Source organism: Zonotrichia leucophrys, chromosome 3 (assembly GCF_028769735.1).
Source record: "Zonotrichia leucophrys gambelii isolate GWCS_2022_RI chromosome 3, RI_Zleu_2.0, whole genome shotgun sequence".
Taxonomy (NCBI): Eukaryota; Metazoa; Chordata; class Aves; order Passeriformes; family Passerellidae; genus Zonotrichia; species Zonotrichia leucophrys.
Genome location: NC_088172.1, coordinates 101,865,150 through 101,888,973, shown reverse-complemented (window position 1 = coordinate 101,888,973; position 23,824 = coordinate 101,865,150). Strand labels below are relative to the sequence as shown.

Below are 23,824 nucleotides of genomic sequence, written 5' to 3'. Positions count from 1 at the left end.
GAAGTTAGACCTCTTCTTGTCTTTTGTTTTCCCCCTTCCCTTGAAATAGAGCACACTTGTCATTTAAAGGTACTGTGACACAAAAAGTTCATGAAAAAAAATCTTTAGAAAAAAATCTCAGCTACTCTAAATAAGAAAAGCCTACAGAAGCCAAAAACCACCCCCAGGACTCCAGAAAACCCCCACACCTTGGCAGCCTCAGCGAGAGAAATGAGGGGAGGGGTTTAAAGGTGAATATCTGCCCATAGGTTTCATGCTTTGACACCAGTGACAACCTCTCTGTCTTAGTGAAGCTGCCATGGGCCTGCAACACAAGGGAAAAACCAAAACCTGAATGATCTGGAGATCAGGAAGGCAAATTCCTGGTGAGAATGCAAGGAAAGCCTTTATCCAAGGAGTTTTCTGGGCTCTTAAAGCAAAGGATGGTGAAGGGAAACAGGAAACTTTCTAAAGAACTGCTGGGACAAGTGAAAAGCCAGCAGGGGTCTGTGTTTTAAATCAGTAAATATCAGTGATGGTGGCACTTTTGGAGCCACTCCTTAGGCATCCCAGGACACTGAAACTGTGGCTCAGGAGAGGTGAACATACATTTTTCTCTTGCTTTCACCAGAGCCAGGGGTTCACAGCAATGTTGGAATTCTCTGGGTGATGTGATTAATTATCTCATGCTAATGGAACCTCTGGAATTAGCTCTTCTGTGGATTATAGGAAAAGCAATGTTTTCACATGGAAGACAAGAGGCAGAAGCATACCTGGCTGTACAGTACAGGAATAAACCATCACCTGGGCTTTTGGCACGAGTGGGGCTGTTGTGATGGTTAAGGTCTTGTCTAGGCCAACAAGACAAACAGACTGAACTCCACCTCTGTTCCTGCAGTTTTTCTCCAAGCCTCCCCAAGGCAGATTTTCCAAAACAGCATGTGAAGATGCAGACAAGCACTGTGGAGGATTTACAAACACCTCTCTGCAGGCTGGATGCTTATCAGCACCTGTTGGTTTCCTTTGGGTCCTGTCTGAGGGAACATTACAGATGTCATTATTCAGATCCAGCCAAATTCTGCCTTCGGGCACAGAACATTTCCATGCAAGTGAAAGAGCAGTGAGCTCATATCCAAGGGTGGGACTGAGCCCCAAGTAAGGTAGGAAAAAGGATTTGCTGTGTGACAAAAATAGGCCAAGTGCCTTGTCACATCTGACAAATGCCTCAGATGGCAGGGAACAGCTTTGGGGGGCTATTAAAAGAGTTCCTGTTTCCATGGATCAACCGACTCCTTGTCACAGGTAAGTTGGTGGTCCCCTTCCCAATGGCAATGTAAATGGGTCTCAGCATCAGCAGGGAACTAACCATTATTATTTCCTCATCCCTAATGTTTACCTCACTGTCATTTGTTGATGAGCAATTCTAGGCTGGATTCTGCAGATCACAGAGCTTTTTATCCTCACTTACTCACAGGAGCTGCTCAGATTTTAGGGAAAAAAAATTGCAGCCATTTACAACAGAGGCTGCCAAATCAGGCACCTTCTTGCAGAAAGTGGGATGTGATGATCTGCCTGGCTTTGGATGTTTCCAAACATAAAATAAAATTAGGTCAGACCTGATACACATTCCTAAAGTCAAGGGCCCTGCTGCAGACAAGGATTTAGGTAATAGCTGTGATCTGCTGCTAACGAGCAGTTAATTGGTGTTCCTTTCTTGTGTTTATCATTTGTAAACAGAAAGACCACACTAACACTCGAGGAACCCCTTCAGTTGTGGGTTCTGTGTGACTCATCCCAGTTTACGTTCACCAAACAGCTGAGGAGAAATCAGCTTGGTTTTGCTGCAAGGAAAGCAGAGTGCCCAGATGAAAAGACCACAGCCTCTAACTCATTTCAGTTTGAAAAAAACAGAAATGGGCAATTACATTTCCAGCAGATACTGCTCTGGTGCAGGAGAAATATTTGCCGGTCTGCCCCTGGCTGGCAGACAGGCAGTTGTTGGGTGTGTACCACACAAAGAATACTTTCATTTTTTGGCACGGTGCAGCATTGCTGAAATACCAAAGACCATGGCTAATTAAGTGGAGTGATGGAACAGAACGATTTGATGATAAGATTTAATTGGTATGAGCGTTCCCATAGAGGAGTTACTGTGTCTGTCTGCGAGGACCAGACACTCAGCTCAGGGGGCATTGCTCAACTGGAGCTGGGGGGGTAAAGGGCACAGGGGTGCCCTGTGCTTGCTCCCAGTCCTGGCACTCCAGCAGCAATTTAGGGAACACTGAACACTGAGTCTTTTGCTGTCACGGTGGTTGTGAATCACCAGGATCCATCACAGCCCCTCTCCCCCACAGTGACTGCTGGGGGATGGAGCCACAAGGGAGCACCTACTGAACCTGGGACTGCTCCAGATGCTTCACAGGAGCACAGACCTGGAGGCAGCCATTAACTCCCTAAATGCTGGTGCTTTCAGCTGATCATTCTGATTTTTCAATAATTAAAGATGCTTATCTTAACTTTCTAAACAGGAAATCAGCCTTGGATAAGCCACCCTGATGCTGATCCTTGCTCCACAGCTTGGTGACATCACTGGAACAGGTTCCCCCAGTATTCCCCATGCGTACCTCCATAGAAGTTTTCCCAAGTCTCCCATGTGGGGCTCCAGACTGGACTAAACTGGCAGTGCTGCAGTCTCCAGGGCTACAAAGTTCCACAAGGCCAAAAATCACTGATCAAAGCACAGGGCAATAACCACAGCCATATTAGGAACACCAAATTGGTATTGCCAAGGGGAAGGGTTGGCCCTTCAGAGCATTCTCCTTCCTTGGACATGGACAGATGATCCAGCATTCTGTTACAGGCCGCTTCCATCTGCCTTGACACAAGGCCAACACCAAACAGCCAGGAGAGCAGAGCCAAGATCTTTCCTAGAAGAGCCCAAAAGATTTCCCGCAAGCAAACAAGAGATTTGTCACAAGGGAACATAGATTTTGTGCTCAGCACATGTTTAGGTCACCAAGTTTGGCAACAGCATCCATGGAAGAGTCACAGGCTTCAGGATCCTCCAGGTAGAGGTAAACACAATCCCCACACTCCAAATTTCACTATTACCTCTGCAATGACTTTTGCTGCAGAAAGAATCAGAAAAATTAAAATAATTCCCTGATTATTTCTCTCACCCTTCTCAGCTTTTGGCAAAATCTGTCATGGTTCTAAATGTGGCCTTTTATTTTCTACTACACAAGCTTGACTATGCAGACTGAATCCTAAAACATGGTTTCATAACTCCCATTTGGCTGTGAATTCACTGCAAGAGGGTCTGCACAATTAAAAACCTTGCAGCAGTTGGGCTGTCACAGCAGCCACCTGACCCCTGAGCACCAGGTGACACTGGAGAGAGCACACACCTCTGAGTTAAGATTGCCTCTGATTGTCACTCCTTTCTGCTAACACTTGGCAGGGATCCCCTGATGAGCCAAGAGCTCTGATTTAGAGATTTGTGCCTGCCTGTATCATGACATTCCTGTCCATGCTCCTCTCCTTCACTAGCAGGGAAAAAGAGCCAACAACTGCTATTCTCTTTCCCCTCCCACCCTGGAGGAAAGAAAGCCATCACATGATAGTTCTTGCTGCAACACAAATGATTTTCTTCTGATGCTGTTTCCTCCCTTTGCTGCCAGAGACCTGGAGAGCTCCAAGATCTGCCCAGTCAGCATCACCTTGGCTTCTGTGTCTTGCAGAATGGATCTGCTTCATCAATTACTCAAGAGAAAGAGTCCTGAGCAAGCAGCCCTTCCCCTCCTTAAACCAGGCAGACAATGAACTGTCCCTCTCTTCAAGGAAACCTCTCCCCTTCCTCCTCCTCTCTCTCTCAATTACCTCAAAGGCTCTTCCCTCCACATCTCAGATTGCTCAGAAGTTGCCAAGTAGGGAGCCCCTCTCTCCCAACTTGAAAATCCCTCCTATTGACCCACAGAAACAGAGCATTAGAGAATTATGTTTATTTCAAATGTATCAGGCTCTGGTACTTGGGAAAACACATTGGGTTGCTGGAGTACAATCTGCTGTGTTTCCAGGTGTTTTTTGGCATTAAACAAGGGATCCATAGGACAGAGATTTTTAGTTGAAGAGAATATAGTTCAGCCATAACACTCTGGTCTCCAAGGCTGCTGCTGCCACGCTGCTCTCCTGGAACACCCTTTGGTGACAGCAGCAGGCTCAGCTGATCCTCTTGGCACAGTCAGCAAGGGTGTTGGCTCCCAAACCAGTTGCCCCAGAATAAATACACATGGAGTGAAGAAATGCAAGATTGCAGCTCTCTCTAGCAACTTCTTGCAGAAACAAGCTGTGATGAAAGTCACAGCAGCAGCAGCTGAGGGTGAGTGGCTGCTCAGACAGTGCTCCCAGGCCCCCCAAGGGACTCCTGCTCTGCCAGCCAGGCAGCTCACCTGCTGCTGACAGGATTTTAGATGGAGCTTTCCTGCTCACCTAAGTCTAATTTTGTGGAGCATTTAGTTTCCCAAAAGCTCTACTTGTAGGGAATAAAAGGCCAGTCAGCCTTTATGCTGACAAAACACCAGCAAGAGGGAGAGAGCCTGTCTGAGCAGTTGGTTAAAAATTGGTCTAGACTTGCTCTCATTAATTTGCTTTAGAGACAGCTGGGAGAAAGGACAGGAGACTGAATTTATCTGCCCTGAGACAGTCCCTGTGGCTCTGTGCTACCTGTGCTGCTCAGCCAGGGGACACTGCAAACACTTGGCCTCCCGAGGCCCAATTCAGTCAAACTCTCAAAACCAGTAACTCTGCCTTCAAAGAACTGAAGGTCCTTCCAACCTCACAGCCTCCAGATGTGGAGCTTTTAAATAGAAATACTTCCTCATACGGTAACTGCCAAAGGTCTGCTTTATCCATGCCAGTGAAGGGTTGTTACTGATACAGGGTTATACAGCAGGTGAACTTTCAGTTTTTATAGCTGTTTACTCAGGATGGGGAAGAGAGCCAGGAGGAAACATCTCAAGTGACATCAGCAGGGTAATTTTTAACATGCATTGCTATACGGAAACAAAAATCATCTCTGCACAGATGCTCCCCATAAAGTATGTTTGAAAAAATGGGTTTTTTCCATTTCTGGATATAGGCAAAAATGAACAACACAACTGCTAAACCTATTGGCAGAGAGCAATTGCTTGACAGTGTCCACAGTGCAATCCAGTCTGGTGACATCCAGTACTGGAGAAAAGTTTGAGGGTTTTCAGCTGCTGCTGACTGAACTCAGCCAGCAAAGCCACCTCAGGCTGGTGCCTGATCAGCTCTTCGGGGCTCTGCAATTCAGTGAAGTTTAATGACACACCTGGCACCTTAGAGCCCATCCAGTCCCAGCCCCTGCCACATCAGGGACACCTCCCCCTATCCAGCCTGGCCTTGGATGGGATGGGAGCAGCCACAGCTTCTCTGGGCAACCTGTGCCAGGGCCTCACCACCCTCACAGGGAACTATTTTGTTCTGTCAGTTGAAGCAATTCCTTCTTGTAATACTGCAAGAGGATGTGCAAGTTGTTCATACCTATTTTGTTTTGGTGTCTTTTTCTCCCCAATAGTATAACTGCTCATTTAGCAGCCTTACACTGGAGCTAATAAATCCTGCACAATGTAACTTGGATTATTGTGCCACTGGTGGATAGGAGCAGCATTTATTTGGGAGATATAAAGTCTCTGTTGGCAAATCTTGTGCCAAAATTAGGCATTCCATCACTATTCAGGCTAAAAGACAAAAGATGACAAGGAAGGAATTTTTACACCAATACATGAACCCTACTCACTGATAATATTTAAATATGCTTATACCACTGCATACTGGTTCAGAAATCAGCATGCCCCAGATGATACTATTGATTGCTCTAAAACCAGAATAAGGTATAATTTGGCTTTAAGTTTCTGCAAATGCCATAAATTATTTTTTTTTTCTCATTCACATTAATTTTCTTCTACTTACTCCTGGTTCATATGAAGGCAATGAGGTCAGGTTGTACAGAAAGCTGCAGTGGCAATGACTCCTTGGCTCTCCTAAACTAAGATTCTGGCTCAACCACACCTACCACTGGATCTGGAAGGCACAAAATGGATTCCTGGTCCGGGCTGCCCATTTTGAGAGTTTGTTTGGTGTTTAATTCCGATTTAGTTCTGTGATTTCTTTCCCTGATCAGACCATCAGCACTTTCCCAAGTGCTACTGCCTTGCTGATTTCAATGGTTTTGACGGCTCTTATCAGCTGCTATGGACACTGATTAGCTGAGGACTCTATGCCTCATCAAATACTGCTTTCCTGATTTACTTGCCAGGACTAATCTTCAGTGATCTCTCCCAGAATCCCCAGTGGCCTCTCTGTGAGCATTCCCAGATGTTCCGCAGTCTCCTCCTCTTTTTCCTTTGTCCTGTCCCACAATGACACCTCTGCTCACACCACTGACACCTTAATAATGTGCAGTTACCATGGGCTCCCCATCCTCTCTGCTCTGTCATGTGGATCCGAGCCTCCTTTGCAACAGAAACCAATTAGAAGCAATTAAGAGCTTAAGTTACAAAAGGAAATGGTTCTCAGTTACAAAACATTCACCAGCCAGTTCAGTCATTTTAAGACAAGGTGAACTGAACCTTTATCACAGTGGTAAACCAGACTGATACTGTGATCTACAGTTAATGTTTAAAAAAGAAATGCTCTCCATCAGGGCCAAAGGCTGTTTTCTGATCATTTTCTCGAGGTGGAGAGTTCTCTCATTGCCTCTGGGAAGAGGAGGAATCACATCTCTGAAAATTTCCAGTTGGTTTTATTCTACATTCCAATTCCGTTTACAAGTAAATGCTTTTTATTAAGAGATTTTCTTAGACTTGGCAAAGATGTTTTTCCTGTCTAGGAAATCAGGTACATTGAGAAAATCTTTAGAGAGTTCAGGTTAACTGTTACTCTCCTTTCCATTGGTCCAAAGGTTCTAAATGAAGTCACAATGAAATCTTGTCACTGGGTCAAATCTCATTAAATGAGACACTTCTAGGAACATTAGACACTGCCCAGCATTCTTTAAGGTAGGGACTGCAAGACAAACAGTCTTTTCCCACTGGAGTTCAGACACTTTTATATCAGAAATTTTACACCTCCAGTTGAGGCACAACCCTTTTTTCTTTACCTGTGCTTGTTTTGTCACTGCTGAGGGTGAGCCTTTGGATGCCAAATGCTAATTCCTGCACCTTTCTCAGGCTGTTAAATCTTCTGTATTCCATCTTTTATACACCTTTCTTTTGGCTGGCAGTTAATTGCTATCCATTGTTCTGCACTTCCCCATAAATTCTGGATGTGCACAGAAGAACAAACACTTCCACAATGGTGGCCACAACTTTGAGAGCTCAGGAAAGGGAAGCTTTTCTCTGCATGGAGTTACTGGATGCTTGCTGCTTTCCAGGATCCTTCCTTGGCCCCACACAGAAAACCCTTAAGAGCATCTCCAGAGGATCCAGGGTTCGCCTGTGGACACCACTTGCCAGATTTGGGGATTTAACAGGCCTGAGTTTCCCTGACAAAGCTAAATCCCATCTAAAATACCAGTATTAGAAGTAGGCATGGCTTCAGAAAGCCAAAACAGCGTTATTTTGCAAAATCTAGACTGCATCAAAGTTGATGACATCCATCTATTATGTTGCCCTGGATATTTCCAAATGCACTTAAAATACAGCAGCAAAAAACTGCAAAAAGAGGGATTCCTATATTTTTCCTAGCCAAGGCTCCCAAAAGTAGGTTATTAGCATGAAGTAATTAATGTTATTAACATTTATACTTCTGCCAGAAGAGGCAAGACCTGAAATACTTAGAAAAATACATAAAAGGTCTTATGAAAACCTAATTTGTGGAAGAAATGAGAGAAGAAGGAGCTTAGCTTTTAATCCTGTAATGAGGGACTCACTAATGAAAAAAATTCCTACAGAAGGCTTTCCCAGGAAATACCTTGCCTCATAAGATTAATTTGTATAACATCCCCATCTTTTGGATTTGGAAAGCTCTTTGAAACTCTGTTTATCCAGCATGTGAGTGACTAAATTGAAAAAAAATAAGGGAGAAAAGAGAAAAAAAGAAGTACCAAACAGTTTGATAGAGGAAGTCTCTTCAAGAAAGGTATCTGTACATAGGTTGGAGACATCCCTGCTCCTTCCCAGGCCTGAAACACCTGGAATTGCACAGAGCTGGAATTTGGCCCCTTGGCTGTGAGGAGACAGCTCCTGGAAGGGGCAGTTTCTGCAGGCAGAGAGGAGGAACAGGGGTTGATGCAGATAAATGGCCTGGAGAGAGGCTGTGTCTCCCTCTTGTGCAGTTTGGGATGGAGCCTGGGATTATCCCCCTCGGGTTGTTAGAGCTCTCCATTCCCAGTTTCCAGCTGGTCATCTGCATTATTACTCCATAAGGAAGGCAGTGCAGGGAAGTTTTACCTTCCTGCACCCTGCTCAGTGTCTCCATCACCACACACACCTCAAGCAACCTGTGGGTGCTCACAGCCTTGGAAAAACAACACACCAGAGTAATTTTTCTATAATTCCAGTTTACACCAAAAATCTTTGCTACTGTTTCAGCTCCAAGGAGAAATGAGGTGCAAAGGAAGAACGCAACCTTCAGGGTGATGTTTCTGCAGCCAGCCCCAGCTCCCAGAGCCTGGGGAGACATTTCACTGTGGCAGGAACTATGACACCCATCACATCCAGTTTAAACTACCCTTTTAGAGCCTCCTTCTCTTGGGACTGGACTTTTTAGTCCCTGCTTCTTTCAGAAACCTCATTTAGTCCTAAGAAATAACTTACCTGAAAGGAGGAGGGTTTGGGGTTTACATTTACAGCCAGCACCTGAAGGAAATGTCCATTAATGTGTCACTGAAGCCACTTAACCTGATCACAGGTGGATTTAAGTTCCCTCAATGACAGATTTGTTCCCCTCATGCAGAACCCCAAGTGAAACATGTCTGTAAATGTAAGAGGGTGCACTGCAGAGACTGAGGAAGGCACAGAGAAAACTTGTACTGATAGCAAGAGTTAAAAATAAAGGAACCTGCTAAGTTTGGTACCTTGCAGAAGGATTTAGGCATCCTGGATTCCTAAGGAGGCCAACAAGGTGCCAAACTGGGCTTCCACTTGTTTGCCATAAGCCAATTGCCTCTGAAAGGATTGTGGGATGCAGTCACCGAGGGATTTAGTGGGGGCTCCAGGGAAGGAGCTGGAGGTGGTGAGGGAAGGATAAACCAAGTTTCAGGATTCTAATAACAGTGTTTACTGTAAAGCAGGATGAAGAAGAAATAAGATTGGTTCATGTAATTTTGTTTTCTTGGATTAAACTTACTTGACTCAAGGCTAAACTGATGGCTCAGTGATTGAACTTCCCTAAGCCTACACATGCATGACTTCATTTTTTAATATTTTCTTCATAATGAAAGGAGAGCAGATGAAATTTGAACAGATGAAAGAAAACTCACTGAACACCTATTGTAAAAAATCCCCACAAATTTATGGAAAAGCCTCAAGATTTGAGGGAATCAGAGGGTGTATTACTATACCTATGCAAGGGAGAGTTTTTTTGAAGAACACTGGAAAGCCCAGCCCTAGCCCTGGCTGGCAATTTTCCCCCTTGTGTGTTTATTTTATTACACTAGACAGGCACTTTCTCTTTTCTGCATGCCTGGCTAATGCAATCCCCAGTGGGGCTGTGCTGTCAGGAAGGATCACCCCCAAAGATCCAATGGAGTGTGGCTGGAGAGGCCAGACTTGTGAGGGAGACTGAGCCCAGCACAAAGAGGAGCCATTAGTGATCACTATCAGCTGAAATGGAATAGCTGGGGCAGAGCAGTGAGCAGGGGGAATATAAGGTTGTTCCAAGTTTAGCTTCATGCAGGGAGATGGATCAGTGGCAAAAGCCTGAAATAAAATGGAAAGGCAAAATCCCAAAGGGACAGAGGTTTCTGGGAGTTCCTAGGCTGTAAAACTCCAGCTGACCTCAGACTCAAGGGGACTAAAAAAGACTGGAGAGAAGGAGGTGCCTTGGAAGTGGCCAGTGGGATATGACAACTCTGATCTGAAGCAAAGGACTGGAAAATAAAATGGAAGCAGCTCAGAGTGGAAGAGCCTGTGGATGGTCCCTACACTCCACACTGCAGCTTTCAGAGGGCATTGAGAGCTCTTTAAAGTGCTTCAATTTTTCAGGCTGCTCCACTTGAAATTTGAGGTTGTCAATATCCTACATCCAAATCTGCAGCTCTTGGGTAAAGGAAAATGGTAACCAGGAAACAAGAGTCTGAGATTCCATCTTGGACTAAGAATAAACATCTCTGTCACAGACAGATGGATAGCAGCTCAGCTGTGCAAAACATGAGAAAAGATGTTTGAGGAAAAATAAATTAGTGGAGAAGTGTAAAGCAGGGAATTAGTAGGATTTATCTCACCAAAAAGAATATTTTGTGTCACCAGTTGTGATATACAGAAGCAGAACCAGTCCTCACATACTGAGCAGCAGGTATGACAGGTACTAATCCTGCCAAAAAAACACAGGACCAAAGAGGTAAAGATCCCTAATTCCCCTTAATTTTCTAGGTAACAGATTTATTTTCTTTCCTGAATCCTTGTTTCAAGTGCATTAGTTCAGTGGTTGCTTTGGGTCACTGTGGATAGGTTGTCCTCTCAAGTATTTTTCTCATGCCTGCAAGCCTTTGATTTGTGGTTATTTGGTTTGCTACCTCAATTAGATATTTAAAATTCAGAGTATTTTCCCTTGCTTGTCTTACTTGATGCATCAGTTGTTTGATACTAAATAATGTAGAGCTGTCATCTCATCTTTTATTTCAGGGAATACAAGCATCTAAGGTGAAACCTGCCTCCTCCTGCTGCCCTGAAGAAGTTAATTCCTCCTGGCTTGCAGCAGCACAGAGGAGAATCCATTTTTTCTCTTTTGCTTTGTAGTGAGGGCAGCAAAGCTATCACGTTGTTGCTAAGGTTCTTCAGAATTGATAATTCTGTGGCATTTTCAGCTGGATGGCTGCAAACTCTCTTCTTTACACCATCTGAAAAACCCAAGGGGCTTTCCTATAAAGCAATTTAATGTATCCCAGCCTTTCCCCCAGGACCCAGCACCAGGAATTCTGTAGTGATTTGCTTCAAGGCATCGAGCACATCAAACCATGTTAATTACCACAGCCTCATCACAGCCACTCCAGCTTTTAGTGGCTCCATTCCCCCACAGACAGGTTTTAAAAAATGCAAATAAGTCCTGGCTGTGGCTTTAAAAAAAGAGGGAAAAAAAAAAGGACATTAAACAAAATAAATCTCTCAGCTTTCCTGTGTGCTTTCATTTCTTACACTTCCTGAATGCTATCTGAAAATTCAAAAAAAGCAACCAGCAACTGTTATCTCAGTACCTCCAGAACAATTCACTTATTTCATTCAGAACATTGGGGGAGTTTTAAACATACCTTGACTAAGCCAAAAATTTCAGAAGTTGTGGCTATTTCTGTCCCTTCCTCTTCCTTTCTTCCCAAAATATTACAGAATTCCCACTGGAAGGTAGCTCAGGAATGCCACATTTCCTACCACCCAAAGAGTAAATTTTATGGCTGGATCAGAACAAAGCTGTTATTTCACATGATAATTTCTACAAATAAATGCATGCAGAGCTGTGAGGCTGCTCTTGAGACCCTCAGGGGTACGAACACCAGAAAAATTAATCATTATTTATTCCACAAGACAAATCTCAGTCACATAAATAGAAGCTGGAAGCACCCACACACTGCCAGCTCTAAACAGGGATGATGTCCAACCAAAACTTCTTACATGTATGGAATGCCATCCCCCTGTATCCATCAGATAAATACACCATGATTCCTACTTTGAACAGCAAAATGTAAGAATTCAGTGGGTTTAACACTTTGCTTCACACAAGTGTTGTTGCAAACATTGGTGTGGTATCTTAGAAATAAAGCACAATCTTGTCAATCACTCTGTGCCTACAGTTCACTTTAAAACAATGGAAATAGTTTCTTCCTTCTCACAGACACATTGCAGCCTGCTAGATTATACTGGCTGCATAATGAATTTAAGGAATCAGCATTATGGTATTCAGGCTATGGCTTAACTGTGATAAATAGTGCCTAAATCCTATTCATCTTGGTATATCACTCATTCTTTGGAGCACACATTACTATTTAGTCATCATTTTGTTTCCAAAGTGTCAGCAAACTTAGATAACTGCACAGGTTTTTTTTTTTCTCCCCGAGTTATATTGTGGGTCACTAATGAGTTTTAACTTGGTCTGCAAATTTTTTTGTCTGCCTGTTTCCTGACAGCAGGCAGTAACATCTCTCTGGGAAGAGTTGTTACTGTTAGAGCCCCTCACACAATTCAGGGTTGTTTTCCTACCTGGTACTGAGATTTCTCTCCCAAGTGAGCTGAACTACTCACAGCAGTACAACAGTTGTAGAGTTCAGGAGTGGATGTTTAAGAAAGGTTTGAGGCTGGCTGGTTTTAAACAGGGAGAAAACACAAAACATCACCAACAGCTGAACAAGACTCACAGTGAGTCTCGAATCCCTGCTGTGACCTGCCCAGAGCACCCAGGTGTTGCCATCTAAACTGAGCATTCCCTTATCAGCTGATGAAACATTGGCCTCTCTTCTCATGCTCCAAACATCTCCTGAGCTTTTGCTTTTAAACACTTTTTCAGACCCCATTCTGCCAAGCCCCTCTTCCCCAGCCACCCCTTTTCTCTATGCTGCTCACACAGAACTCATTTCCAGTGGCGCCACTGGCTGCAGCTCCCAATAAAAAACTGCAGGTAAATTTCTCCATATTGATCCTCTTAAAACTCCTGTCCCTGCTCTCTTCCTGTTCTGTTTACCACCTCTATGCCAGCATTTGAATTTTATTTTAAATTTTATTATTATATAAGGTTTTGAAGAGTTGCATGTATCCACACTCTGCTCCCATCCTTTGCAGAACAACTCTAACTACAAATTGGGAATTACTGGCCTGCTTGAGATAGCGAGTATGTGGCATTGTTTTTAGTGCTGAACTCCATGCAAGAAAGTTCTGGCTTTTCTAATGTCCCTGAAGCCACAGTGATTCCTCTGTAACTAGGAAAAAATAAAACCAGCACCAAAAAGTAGCTTAGTCTTTATCTTATGCCCCTGCTCAAACACTGTCCCATTAATAATGCATTTCCTTGGTTGCATGACCAATTACTGTTCCCACTCAAGTCCATGGCAGCATTCCAGCAGAACCTAAGTCAGTGCCTGCAGCACAGAACTGTTACCTCCCTGCCAAATCCAAGGGAATGCCAGGTCACCTTCCAGCTACTGTAGAAACCCTGGGATGCTGGGTATTCCTCTAATTCAGCCTGTCAGACCCAGAAAAGAATTGCTCCCAAAAATCCACAAGGGCACTGCCCCATTTTTTATGGAACACACACCATGGTTGCAATAGACAAAATTTGTTTCTTGGTGCTGATCAATTGTCTATGAAACAAAAACATGGCTTAGAGCTCATTGCTCACTTTTAGAACAACACAAATGCAGGAAGAGGAAGAAATTTTAAAAAAGTTATAAAACCTTCCCATTTCCAAACTGCAGGAATCATAGGTGTTAACTCCTAACACCAATGAAATATTTATTATTATTATTATTATTATTGGAGAGCCCACAGTGCCTTTCATCAGAGACAGAGATGCTTGTTGGATTTTGAGCCAAAAACTTCACCTACTCCCCCATTAATGCTGTTCAAAGTATAATTCTTCACTTCAGGGTTAAAGACAATTTCACAACTGATTTACAGTGTTATTCATCAGAAACTACTTTTAAATATTTAGATTTGCACTTATGTATATTAAGTTCTATAGTAACATCATCTAACTATGGAAGACAACTGGTCTCCTCCTCATTACTCAAACCATTCAGGAATTTTGATTGGTAAAACCTTCCAACCCACTCCTGCAGCCCTCTTAACCAAAAGTGAGGTTGTTCCTCCTTTGATCTTCCATGTCAGGATTATTTATTCAATTATGCCAGTATTAATATCAAATGAGTTGGGGCAAGTTTAGTTATATTAAGTCCCTGTAGTGTTTTTTGAGGCAAAAATAACCTCACTTTAATCCTAATACTTCTACCCTCTAGACAACAGACTGTGAGGAGCCTTTAAGAAAGAACAGTACTACAGAAATCTCAATTTACAGGATTGCTTTTGTATAAACAGACTCTAAAAAATAAATGATGGCAGAGAGCAGTGTTTGCCCTCATCCCTCACTGCAGCATTCCCTCCAGAGCAGAGTGCTTGCAGCAGCACAGAGCCATGCATTAATCAGGAAGCTCCAGTGACTAATCCAGTTCACTCTGTCTAGTAAGAGGATTCCAGCAGCAAACATGCCCAGTTTTCTAAGAAGAAAGCAAGCCAAGCAAGGCAGCTCCAGAGGACATCAAGCAAATAAGAAGTGACAGATTGGTGTCACCTAAGAGAAAGTATGGCAGGAGATGCCACCACGCTTTTCTCCACTCAGAAACCAAGAACGAGGAGGTCCAGCAGAACAACCCTGTCCTGCAAGGTTACATCACTCCTGATGAGGCACAAAGCTCTCCTGCTCATGGTCTTGGCAAGGTTCTATTTTTTATTCTTTAATTGAATAAAAACAAACCCATACATTTCTGAAATGCCTGTCATTTAGGAGTTAAACTCTGATTTTAATTAACATGTCTGGCCTTTAAGCTTAATGAGGTGAATTTTCCTAAATTCTAGTAGAACACAAGTCAGGCAAAACATTCTCCCCTCAAGAAAGTCAGCATAGTCCAAAACACCCAAACAACTTGTGGAAGTCTGTTCCCACTATTTATTTCCAAGTCTTAACCCTTTTTAGATAGAAGCTATCAGGAGAACAGAATAGAAACTATAGACAGAAATTGCTTCTATTTAAATAGAAACTATTTAGTGGAAAGTATTTCCACTTACAGCAAGAATGAAGCTGGCCTACACATCATACAGTCTTGCTGCATTGCATTTTGAAAAAATAAAATTCAGGGGTATCTATGGTTATAACTGAGTGATATTAGTATGGAGTAGAAAAGGAAGTATGCCTCAGCTCAGTTTTGATGTCTAGTTATCCAACTGTTCTTGCTTTGTTTTTTCTATCTTACCATTGGGATTCTTTGGCTCCTCAAAACCAATGATGTTCTCATTAAATCTAGAGACACTGCTCTGCTGTTCTGCACACACTGCACTTCCACAAATGGGATGGCTTTGGACTCAGGATACCTTACCAGAATCTGAGGATTAAATAAAACGAGAAGATTAATGCCCACAGTGCCAGCCAAGGCTCCATTAGTTTCAGGAACACAGCACAGAGAAATGCTCTCTCTACACGGTTCCTCCCAAAAAAGTTAAATGAGCACTTTAAATGGCTGCTTCCCTTCCTCAAGCCTTGCCTTTCTAGGGGAGTTGGGGTAACATCCCCAGGTGCTTGTGAGCACCCAGCTCCACCCCTGGAACACATTAAAACAAGTTTTGGCTGCTCTTCCTCTGTATCCAATGACCCCTTTGTTTTTGCCTTCCTCTCTCCTTGTTCCTCAAAAGATGAGCAAAGCACTTGGCAGGAACATCTTTGACTAAGGGGGCATTTTCTGCCAGGTAGCTCCAAGGAAAATGTAAACGACTTTGTTAGGCAGGATGCAGTTTTCCACGAGGATGGAACAGTTATTGAGCTCCTGCTACACTTGAACTCTGCCATTTACCATCAGCTGAACAAGGGCCATTGACCACCACTTCAACAATGGGGGCCTGTGTATAATCACAGAACAATTCATAAGCAGCTCCTGCAAATTCTAGAAAGGAGATTTTACTGCTGAACACAAAGGTCCAAAGAAAAATCAACCTAGTGGCAAGCAGAAATACCTTTCTAAGTCCACATGCACTGATGGAGAAGTGCAGTGCTTAAGTTAGGAAATGTCCTTCCTGAAATTCAATCCATGAGCTGCAGATTTGGTGCAGCTGCCCAAACTGATACCACCTGCCCCAGGAAGGGGGACAGGGCAGCCAGTGGAACACCAGCTTCAGGATCCTCATGAAATCTCCCTGAAGGTTCTAATCCTGACCCACAAACACTGCAGGAGTGAGGATCCAGGTCTGATCCAGTCCTGGCTAACTCCAGGGTGCCTGTGGAGACAGTGCTGGATACAGGAACTGGACCCACAATGGATCAGACTTATCCAGGATTTATTAGAACTTCCATGGACTTCAGATGATGGATGTGGCTTCAGGTTCCACCACACAGTCTTAACTCAGGAGCAAACACACAGCCATATGGAAAATCACTTAAATCTTCAATTTTAGTAAGAACATTAAAAAAGCAAAGAGATTAAAACATCCTTTATAATCAGCATGGATGCAAGCTACAGATAGACAAGGAAAAAAACACACATTTCATCACCTTGGAACAAGATTTATCTGAATTATTATGGAGAATTTTAAACCAGGGCTGGTTAGATAATCCTAGTTTGAAACAACATATTTATTTTAATTTACCACTATAACCTTATTGTCACATAGAGCCTGGTCTATAACAGGCTTATTTCAGAGAACTCTTAAGTGTTCCAGTTCTGTAAGTATGTATTTTTGGTGAGATTACAAACAGTAGAACATAAATTTATTATTTTTCATCTAAATATGACTCACAGTGTAAAGATTAGGTGCCATCTGGTTGTATGTAACAAGTCTCATTGTGCACAAATAATCACCAGCACTTCTAAGCTTTTATCTGTCTTTCAAAGCTGCAATAAATTAGATATTGGCATTTTAGACACTAAATGTTGACATTCATGGTGCAAGATGTCTAACACAGCAACAGGAATTCTTACTTGGTGGGAACAGGGAGCATTTATGTTTATCCCTAGTACAGAAAAGCATCCCAATGCTCTTGTAACATTTGATGGAGGCACAGAAAATATCATGCAGCAGAAATGTCAGTTTTGTGCTTAGTGAGGTGCCCTCCTGTTAGTATCTAGTGTTGAAATCCGAGAAGTCAAGCTTGGAGATCTCCTTTTCATTGGAAAAATTTGTTTTATCGATGCGGGAACTTGGGCTTCCAACTTTGCTCAGCCAGGATTTCCTGCAGGAAAAATAAGAGAGAGTTGGCAGATAAGGAACTGCACATGTGAGGGTTATTCTCTGTCATGCCCTCACTCACTTTTGCTTTTTTAAGTGCAATAAAAAGCATCTTTCAATAAGGAAATTATCCCAAATCTGTTCTTCTCTGTTTCCCCTCCCTTTCCCTTTAAAAGCAAACCAAACTCTTTAAAGGTATCAGTGTTTCCAGGGGATTTACAGAATATTACATAAAACCACAGCTGATAAAAAGGCTAAAACAGATTTACAGCAATGATCCCTTCTAAACACTATTAATAGTATTCCTATAATTACCTTTGCAGAGTCAATACTGTGCTTTTAGCAAGGACCTACAAACTACTGATAACTGAAAAGATAACTGAATCCCAACACTCACTTTGCTCCTTGCTGGTAACTAAAAACAAGGGAACTGGAAAGGAATGAGTACAAAACCAGCAAAAAGGCATCAATTATATCAGAGCAATACTGATTTGTAATAAATACTGAACTGAATGTTATACTGGATAACTGGATACCCAAACCCTGGAAATGCAGCAGGTGAGTGCTTACACAGAGGTTCATTTACAAAAAACACTTACTTGGTCAATATTTTTGGTTGTGCTAAACTCCCAAAAGTAGAAGAGAGAAAAGTATTTTATTGTACCATATTGAAGGAGAAATATACTTGCACACAAATGATTTTTTAGAAGTTAGTATAGATACTTAACTGATTGCTAATAAAAAGAAATATTCACCTTACTCTAATTTGAAAACAATAGTTCCCTTATTAAGAGTTACGCGAATTAATCCATTGCAGAATCCCACTAAGCATTGTAAACTGCAATATTCTAGCACTGAGACCTAATTTTGATGTCTTTATCATGAGAATCATGGACAGAAATTTACTTACCTTGAGCCAGGAAATCAGTATATCACATCTGAGATACAAAAACACTTTGCTAGAGACCTTACATGCAAGATTTTTTAAAAAGCAGCTCTTGACACCAGAAGACACTGCAAAACATCTCAAGGGGCTTCACCAGTTACCAGAGACAATTTTCCCATGAATCATGTCAGTCTCTCACAGATGGGTCTCATCACTGGCACAGACAGTTCTAAACTTGCACTCAATGTGACTTGAACAACAAAACAGAGCCTCTGTATGGAAAAACTTCCTACAAAACAGCTACCAGGAATCTCATGTTCCACGTGTGACTTGCTTTATTTTAGCATACAGAAATTAAAATACCTGTCAGATGCTTCCACTTCCTCACACCTCTTGTTCTTTGCTGCATGTTATGAACAACCTCCCTTCCTGTCTTAGATGAAGCCTTTCCAGTAAGGAATATATCATAGGAATAAAGAGTCCAGGAGTAAAACAGGAGAACACAACTTCTCAGTTCTGCTGGAAGCCTCAAGACAGAGGGGATATTTCAACAGAGGGAAACAAGCCTAAGGACAAACCATTAAGAAAAAAAACTGAAAATGGTTCTTGTTTATTTACCAGGAAAGTCTCTAACAGTTGGATGCCCTTGAGTGACAAGAACATGTATGAATTCATCTCCTGAAAATAGTAGAAATTGCTTTTTAAGTAACGTGATAATTTGTTCACTATTTCCTTTTGTCTTTCCATTTTGAAGGTGAGCTTATCCTGGAAAAATCCAAAAGGAACATATTCCTTGGCCAGCCTTCACAATAAAAATTCATCCCTGCATGCTTCCAACTCCCAAGTTCTGCTGGGTGAAGAAATACCTACAAGCTCTGACCAGAGTAAACAATCCACTCTCAGCTCCACAAATCCTCCTTCACATGAATAAGGATGAAGCACAAATTACGAAAATCCAGTTAGAGCAACCCAGCTCCATGGAAACTCTTTACAGGATGTGTGTGCTATTTCTTATTTAATGCAGCAGGGAGGGGAGGAGGCAATATCTGGGAATTGCATGACTTTGGGGCTCAGCTCTGCATTGAGGGGACTTTTCTCAGCCATCTCCCTCTCTCTGCTCAAGTGACAGCCCAGTCACCAGCACTGTGAAGAAGCACATTTTTCACAAGCTAAGAAAGCAGAAAATCAGTATTTCCTAGAAGTTAAATGTCATCTCCAATCTCATCACTACCAGGGTATTTATTTCTTTCAACAGTGAAGAAAAGGTTCTGAACTCTCCTCCTCAGCCTGTTCAATTCCCATTCACCACAGATCTCTTCATGTGTGTAGACATGAGCTACAATTACTTGCATTTGGAATCTTAGCTTGTCATTTATAGCATCCATGTTAAAATTCACTGCTCCTTCCCACTTCTCAGGAGTGCAAAGACTCCCTCCCCCTCACTCATCTGAAGCAAACGAGGACATTGCTGAGAAGACACCACACAGGTTACTCTTGTTTTAAAGGATTCACTCCCAAAGGGACTGCTCCAATGAATCCAGAACAAGAGCTAACCTCTAAATAGCCATTTCTGACCATGTTTAACTCCATGAAATGGTTTGGGTTGGGAGGGACCTTAAAACCCACCCAGTGCCAGCCCCTGCCATGGGCAGGGACACCTTCCATAATCCCAGGTTGCTCCAAGCCCCATCCAACCTGGCCTTGCACACTGCCAGGGATGGGGCTGCCACAGCTTCTCTGGGCAACCAGTGCCAGGACCTCCCCACCCTCACAGAGAAGGATTTCTTCCCAATATCCCACCCAACCCTGCCCTCTGCCAGTTTGAAGCCATTTCCCCTCGTCCTGTCTCTGCATTCCCTTGCACACAGCTCCTCCCCAGCCCAAGCACTGCCTGGCCATGAAGTCACTCTTGGCCATGCTCTGATCGCACTGAGTTCACCATGGATTTCTGAGTTACACAACCTCTGTGTCCAGGGCAGAAGCCAGTGCTCCTGAAACAGCTTCCTAACCAAACCACACAGCTTCCCAATGTTCATGGGGGATACTCCTAGGAGCTTAGAACCATTTGATCTATCACTCCTTCCCTTCTCTCCTTTCTTTAACTAAAACAAACCTTGCTAACAGACACTGCCTTGACACCCAGGCAACAGAGCCCTTCCCACTCCACATGGTCTTGGGAAAAACATCCAAAGAGCTGGATTTTCACCATCTCAGGTCATATCCTTGAGGGATATCCTCAGTTCATATCCAAAGAGCTGGATCTTCACCATCTCAGTTCATATCCTTGTGGAAACAGCCTAGCTGGCACAGCATTCCAAGCAGGAAAAGACTCCTACCTGTTAACTTGGCAGAATGGAGCCTGGCCAGGTATCTGGAGAGATCCCTGGAAAGGTTGTTCAAGGAGTTACATCTCTGTAACTCAGGATAATCACAGAACCCAATGTTGGAAAAGACCTCTCAGACAGATTCCAACCTTTGACCAAACACCATCTTGTCAACTAAAGCACAGCACTAAGCACCATCATTAATAATAATAATTACTAACAATGGCACAGCCCTAAAATGCACTGTGCTTGAAATACTACAATAACAGAGTAACTTTCTGATTTCCTGAACAATATTTATCTTTTAACTCCAATCTCAGCTACAAAACAGAACCCTCCAAAATAAACAGTTTGCTTGGCATTATTCTCTGAAGTATTTCTTTATGATATGAAAACTACTCCTGCAATAGTTCCTTTCTTTTAAGCAAAAAGACAAACTTTTATCCTGATACTTGAGAAATTTACAGTCTGTGGTGTTAGGAGAGGACCTGGAAATGCCCTCCAGCATTAATACACAAGGAACTAGGCACAGGTGAAGAATATATTCCTCTCTCTTCACCTCAAGCCCAGTGTCACTTAAGTGAAACAGAAGAAACCTGTGTTTTTATTTAAAGGAAGAGGAAAATAATGGCACTGGCTTGTTTACACTTTATTTCCCTTTGTTTAGGATAAATACTGCAGAGAATGTTACTTTTTGAAGATCATATGACAGCACATACCAGGCTTGCAAATATTTATGAAATCCCTCCAATTTCTTTTTGCCTTCTGCAACAGCACTGTTCAATTTTCATAAATCCTGATATTTCAGTATTTGCAGAAAAAAAAGTGGAATTCTCTCTCTCATGACTGTCTGGTTTCTGAGATTTTGGAAAGAACTTCAGCCACGGTTTTCAAGCTTTGCTCTGCAATCCTTAGGGCCAGGAACATTTGTTTTTATAAATCCAAAATTCCTCTGCATAAAGACACCTCCCACCTTTCCCTCCTCAGCTTACTGCAGAGTCATTTCTATTGTCCATACACCTCTGCTCCTCCTGCCAGGAAAATAGGTAACTGTAAAGAAAATTGACAGGGTTTCTTGTTGTGAAAAAGTGGCAGGAAGAATAAAAACCCTGGAAAGAAGTGTGTTGGGAATACTGGGATTTGAGAACCAGGCTAAATGCAAGGGAGGGGAATTTTAACCCCATTATTAGGAGGGCCCCACCAGAGCCCAGCATATCCAAGCCATCCTCTGGTTACTCCAGAGGATGAAAGGAAGCAGAAGCAGCAGGATTGAAGGATGCAGACCAAGCAGTGGGTGGCTGGAAATGAAGGGACCTGCTGAGGCGTGGGCATGGAGGCCCAGAATAGAGCAGCAGCCTGGAGCTGTGTGGGAGCCTGGCTGCTCCGTGCATCCCAACTGCAGGAATGGCCCATCGGGGATTCAACATAAGGTCTGGAAGTGTTTGAGGAAGGAGAGAAAGGTAGTTAATCAAAACTGGTGTTTGACTCTGTTTTTAAACACAGCTGTCAGATGAATGTTGTTAATTTGTTTATATTTCTTCCTTCCTTGCTGCACTCAGGGGCAGCGTTTCCCTTGGGAATGCACAATGAGCTTTTCCTCGAGGTATATTGGAAAGGATGTCAACAGCAAGGGCAGATTAGCAGGATCTGAGATTTTACAGATATTGTGGGACACAGTCCTGAGTAAGCCTCAAATACACATTTTGGTGGTGAATTTCTATTTATAAACTTGAGAAGAGTGACTTATGCATTAATCATCACATTCTGTATGGTATTGGCAAGGCTTTTTTAATGTAGAAGTGATCATGGCCAGTTTGCATCAGGGGAGAATTTGGCTCTATGTACCACAAATCCACTCTGATATTGTATCTGATCTATGTTAAATGTCCTCACCTATTACTTTGAAGAGGAGGAATTATCCCACAATGATAGAAACCAAGCCTGGAGTTGGTCTGGTTTTGTCATATACAATGCCAAGATCTGTTGTGCATTTTCCTGTTAATCATCTTGGTAACCTTCAAGGAGAATTTAATCATTTCAACATGAGATCATAAGTATATTTTTATTAAAACTTATCAGCATACCTCTTTGTTTAGGCCATGTTAGGCAAGTCACTTTTGGCATCTTTCAGAGATCTTATCAGAAAAATCTCAGCAACACTGCAGTTATTTGTTCCAAAGTAAAGAAGTGAGTGAAAAGTAAACCCAAATTCAGCCATTCCAGTAACTCAAACAAAGCTTTTATGTCCACACTGACCTACAGAAAAGCAGGAGACAAAGGGAATTTCCAGTTAAGCTTGTGTCCTGTCTCCCAGAGCAGTAAACATCCCCGGAAGCCAGCAGCAGCCAAAAGGCCCATTGTGTTTTCTCCCTGGAATCTGTCTGCCCCTACAGGGACCTTGGCTCCCCAGGCAGACTGGGAATCTTGGCTAACCCCACCCAGTGCACAGAACCCACTCAAGGTTCTCTGCCACTCCACAGCTTTTAAAGCCAAGGCCACAGGAAGCTTAAATGAGGAGCAACTGTTGCTGTTAGGGCACCAGCAAAAGAAAAGCTCTTTCTAATGCTCAGCACCCATCACCCACGAAAGACTGAACAAGGACTAAAGGACTTCAGCCTCTGACCAATTTTACCCATCACAATGTTAATTAAACCCTTACAGTGGCCATTTCAGAGCCAGAATGAATCACCACACTTGACCAGCTCAGCTTTACTTCAAACCCATGTCCTTACACAGGCTGGCAGAAATCCAAGAGTTCCAGCTGACCAACACAGTCAGGAACCTGAAAGACATTTCCCTGTTGTGCAGTCCCAAGGCTCAGCCCCACACAAAAGCCACGAGGAAAAACACCCACAGTTCCACTCTTGCTGCAGCTCCTCACAGGAGACACTCACACTAAAGAATAATTTATTATTATGCAAGAACTAAAAATAATGCCAGGCCAAGTTGGAGTGAATTCCTTCAAGTTCTGGGATTCTATTTTCCTCAAAATTCCCCCTTACTCTACAAATCTCTTTGCATAGTTAAGGGACTGAAAAAATAAAAGAGTTAGAAGGCTCACTGAGAAGTTGCCATTTCCAATTATAAATGTCTTAAAGGAAGGCACCAACACTTTTAAAGCATCCTCCTGTAGAGCTCTGAGCAAGTCTGAGGGCCAATATTTAACATGCTCAGTGTTGCAGTGACTGCACATAAATTTATCTTTTCCTAGAATGCCTCTGCTGGAACATTTCACAAGCTAACAAGGTTGGCCTACAACGAAGAACTTTGGTTTCTTTTTATCCTCAGTTTGCAAAAGAGTTTTGAATATTTTTTTCAAGCATTCCACCAGCTCAGCTCTATTTTTTCCCCAATTTTACACTATGTGATCTAATTTGTTAATTCAAATTGCACACTTTCCAGGGAAGCAGTTACACCCCCACCTTTTAACCTCCCATCTCCAACTGCTTTTTTTAAAGCAACTGTGATGTAACATAGTAGAC

At 42.8% G+C, this 23,824-nt stretch overlaps 1 protein-coding gene across 3 annotated transcripts in view; it reads right to left on the bottom strand.

Annotated features, from left to right (window-relative positions):
• Positions 1–16,379: 16,379 nt before the first annotated feature.
• Positions 16,380–23,824, bottom strand: part of ACYP2 (acylphosphatase 2) — a 36,558-nt gene continuing 29,113 nt past the window's right edge. For all 3 annotated transcript variants that reach the window (XM_064709677.1, XM_064709676.1, XM_064709675.1), the window contains one exon: positions 16,380–17,136. In XM_064709677.1, coding sequence (XP_064565747.1) covers positions 17,022–17,136 — 115 coding nt within the window. In that variant the 3' untranslated portion in view covers positions 16,380–17,021. The remainder of the gene's footprint in view (positions 17,137–23,824) is intronic.